General features: G+C 30.6%; 1 protein-coding gene across 1 annotated transcript; it reads left to right on the forward strand.

Annotated features, from left to right (window-relative positions):
- The first annotated feature begins 1,652 nt into the window (after positions 1 to 1,652).
- LOC147803133 (general transcription factor II-I repeat domain-containing protein 2A-like) lies at positions 1,653 to 2,399 on the forward strand. Its single transcript, XM_087152919.1, has one exon. It carries the CDS (start codon positions 1,653 to 1,655, stop codon positions 2,397 to 2,399), a length of 747 nt encoding a protein of 248 aa, XP_087009045.1.
- Positions 2,400 to 4,412: the final 2,013 nt, after the last annotated feature.

Here is a 4,412-nt window from a genome sequence, read left to right on the forward strand (position 1 = left end):
AAAAGTTTAAAAACCCAAAGTGTTCTATTAATTCTTCCAATTTTTTGCTTCATTTCTTTTTCTTTGCACTAAATTTTTCATTCAAACTAAGGCACAAAAAACCATCCCTTACTTTTCTCTCGGAAAAAAACTTTTATATATTTAAAGCAGTTTATCGCAGCTTGTACATTCATTTGAACCTTGTGCCATTAAACCACACATATAATTCAATTCAACCTAATTTAAGGCTTGGTATAGACAATACGTGGTTTTTGCGCCAAAAATTTACGTTAATCTATATATCCTTTGGATTTTTATGGTAGGCATAAATTAAGGCCTATTTTAATTTTATTATCGTGTACGGTGCGAAAAAAAGAAAAACCCTGAATAACTTTTGATACAATGATCGGATTTTCACTCTCTGGGACTTAATCATAATGGATTTAAATCATCTGGACTTAATCGAGGGGGTGACCTCAAATACGCTAATTAATTAGTGCCGATGATATTTTAAGTTACGAAATCAAACACAAAAACGTGCTTTCTCTGAATAAGCCTACTCTTTTTTTCGGTGGATTCGGATTTTAATCCAAAGTTTGGACCCCTTAATGTAAATTTAACTTTCTGCGTATTTCACCATATCTCAAAAACTTTTTTTTAAGTGAATTGAAAAAGTTTTGCACTCAATTACAAAATTCGTTTATCTAAAGATGATTCCATGCACAAAATAAAACTTAGTTAGTATTTATTATTTTATTTTTAATAATAGTCGAAAAATTTTTTACATTATTTTAAAGTATGTAAATTAAAGTCGCAAAATCAAAAATTTGAACGAAATCGGTCAAATAGTTCCTGGGAAATCAAATTTTAAAGATGTCTCATATTTAAAATTTGATTTCTCCCAAATTTTGTATTTTGGCATACACAATTATATTCTTTAAAATTATATAATAAATTGTATATTTCAGGGGTAGGCAACGCGGCGCCCCCGATCGAATTTTAATGCGCCCTCGCTGGACTAATGTAAATGTATGATAGCCAGAGCGATTTATTTACTCTTGTCAAACGGCGATATACAGCAAGTAGTCAGTTGAGTTTAGGATTGTGCATAGATAAGCAGTTTGCTAACCTTGAGCGTATCTAATAACACGCACACATTTTTTGTTAGTGTGTGATCGTATTTCGAATAGACCACGCGTAGACCGTGCATTTAAAACTACCAAGTAATCCGAAATAATTATTTTCTTAATCTATTATTTTAAAATAGGGTTGTTATAGTTTTTTGTGTTTTAACACCCTTCACACCCTTACGATAGTAACAAAAGAAAAAGAACATATTTTAACGATGAATGGGAACATCTATATTGTTTCGTTGATTACAAAGGGAAGTGTATTTATTTGTTGTGTAATAATAGTGTTGCGATTCCCAAGAAAAGTAATATTGAACGACATTTTAAGACCTTTCATACCAATTTTGATAGTGACTATCCAATGAACTCTGAAATTAGAAGAAGAAAATTATTTCTTTAAAATCTTCAATAACTAACCAGCAAAGTTTTTTTACTAAACCACTGCAACAACATAAAGCAGCAACGATCGCGTCATATAAAATATCGCCTTTGCTAGCTAAGAATAAAAAACCATTTACAGATGGAGAATTAGTGAAAGAAGCCATGTTAGAAGCTGCTGATTCACTTTTTGAAGAATTTAAAAATAAAAAGGAAATAGTTTCAGCTATAAACACGTTGCAATTATCAGCACAAACTGTTACTAGAAGAATTGAAGTAATTGCGGAGAATTTGGAGACAGAATTAGAAAATGATATGGAAAATTGTATTTTCTTTTCGCTACAGATGGATGAATCGACAGACGTGACAAATATATCACAATTAGCTATTTGCGTGAAGATGGTATTTTCTGATTTTACAACAAAAGAAGAATTCCTTAAAGTTCTGCCATTAAAGGGAAGCACCAGAGAAGATATCTTTTCTACTTTTAAAAAGTATATAACAGATGTAAAATTACCTGTACAAAAGTTATCGTCAATTACAACAGACGGGGCACCAGCGATGACTGGTAAGAAAAAAGGATTTATTGCCTTATGTAGACAGGATTCCTTATTCCCGAAATTTATTTCTTATCATTGCCTCATACATCAGGAAAAGTTATGCTCAAAAACAATCGGTTTTCAACACGTATTTACGATAGTAACAAAAATTATTAATTCCATAAGATCGGGAGCTATGCAACACAGATTGTTTAAATTACTTTTAGAAGATGAGGACGTTCAGTTCACAGATCTTCTTTTACATACTGAAGTGAGGTGGTTGAGCAGAGGTAAAATACTTGAGCGGTTTATCATGCTTTTGCCACAAATAAAGGAATTTATTGCATCAAGAGGCGAATTTTACGAGCAATGAGAAAATAAGGATTGGCTAATCGGCCTCGGATTTCAGACAGATATAACGGCTAAGTTGAATGAATTAAATTTAAAAATACGAGGGAAAAATCAGCATATCGCTGACATGATTAGTGCAGTAAATACATTCAAATGCAAGTTAGTGTTGTTGAAATCCCATCTATTGAAAAAATCATTATCACATTTCCCAAATAGAAAATATACTGTTGAGAGTTTAAATTTGAATAATGAAAATTTTACTGCTACATCATATTTAGAAATTATAAGCTAATAGAAGAGTTTTCTTCTAGATTTGAAGATTTTGCAGCATTAGAACCCGTTCTAAGATTTTTCATAAATCCATTCAATGTTACTGAAGATGTTGTCCTTGAAATAGTTTCAGTGTATTTCGAGCTTCATAATATCGAAGACCTAGGATTAGAAATAATAAACTTGCAAAGTGATATTATTTTAAAAGCGCATAGTAATGATAAAATGTTTTGGAACTTAGTCGATAAAAATAAGTATCCTATTTTAAGGAAATGTGCGCTAAAAATTTATTCACATTGTGCAACAACGTACAATTGCGAGTCTTTGTTCTCAAATATGAAATATTTGAAATCAAAATACCGAACAAAGCTTAATGACTCACATTTAGATAATTGTTTAAGGACCGGGAACTCTAAATATATCCCCAATTATAAGAAATTAGCTGAAAATATGGACACCCAAGTTTCACACTGAATTATATTTATCATTATGTATGACACCAACAAAATAAAGTTATAAGAAATCTGTTTTTTTTAATGCCTATTTACCTGTTGATTATCTGTAAAATATGCGCCCTCGGTGATTTTCAAATTTAGTATTGCGCCCTTAAGGACAGACAGGTTGCAGACACCTGGTATATCTTATAATTCAAATTCCTTTGGACTATTTTTGAATAAAAAAATAAATAGAATGATTACAAAAACTTAGTTTTTGTATGAAATTATCTTTGGATGAACGAATTTTAAAATTGTGTTTCAATTCGCTTTAAAAGTTCTGGAGATATGGCGAAATACGCAAAAAGTAAAATTAACATTAAAGGGTTCAAACTTGAGTCCTAAAACATGAAAAACAGATATTTAGTTATTCAGGGTAGCCTGTTTTTTCCACACTATATGTGTAAATATCTTTTTTAAGAATATGCTGCATTGACCTTTAAATACAATTAAATTATGAAAAATTTTGAAATTATAAATATTTATTCCCAGCAGGACCTTCTATTTGGAAGCATTTTTAAAAAGTAATGTAGATTAAATAACGTAAGCGTTTTCCAAGTAATAAATTGGCAGCTGCCAAAGCTGAGAGAAATTTCTTAAAAGAGTATTGATTAATAATATTTTTCATTTTCTAACAAAACATCACTAGAAGAACAAAATATCAAAAATAACTAATTCAGGTTCAAATGAAAAGAAAACATTTGTTTGCTATTGATAAGAATAAATTCTTTAGTAAGTTAAGACGTTGTTTTCGTCTTAGTTCATTCTTAGTTTATGTTTTACTATTCGTATAAAAACATCAAATTATTTTTGCTTAGAGGTGGAAAGTTATTGAATTACTGGGAAGCAGTTTTAGGAATAAAAAGAATTGTCTCCTATCAAAACAAAAACATAATGGCTTTTTTCCAATTTCAATGAAAATTTGAATTATTCTTTATATATAGAGACGACGTGCATAATTTTTTAAGACAATATTTTTCCTGCAACATTTGTCACTGACATTCAATTTTTTTTCTCTTTCCAATGGCAAGTTACAAGACATCTGAAATCACAAAAACATAGCAAGTGACAACGTGACATCAGTAAATCTATAAACTTAGGGCGACTGTCGCCACCCAATAACGCTCTCAAATTAAAATATGGGGAAGGGCAGGGCAAATGCGAAGATGACAAAAGTTCATTTCCTCTTTAAGACCACAAAGAGTGAATAGAGAGTCCGATGTTTACGGAGGCAATTGTGTTCAGTAGCAAGACAAAAAATTGCAACAGAT

Source organism: Parasteatoda tepidariorum, chromosome 10, assembly GCF_982258835.1.
Source record: "Parasteatoda tepidariorum strain Cologne lab strain chromosome 10, Ptep-v5.0, whole genome shotgun sequence".
In the NCBI taxonomy this organism is placed as follows: domain Eukaryota; kingdom Metazoa; phylum Arthropoda; class Arachnida; order Araneae; family Theridiidae; genus Parasteatoda; species Parasteatoda tepidariorum.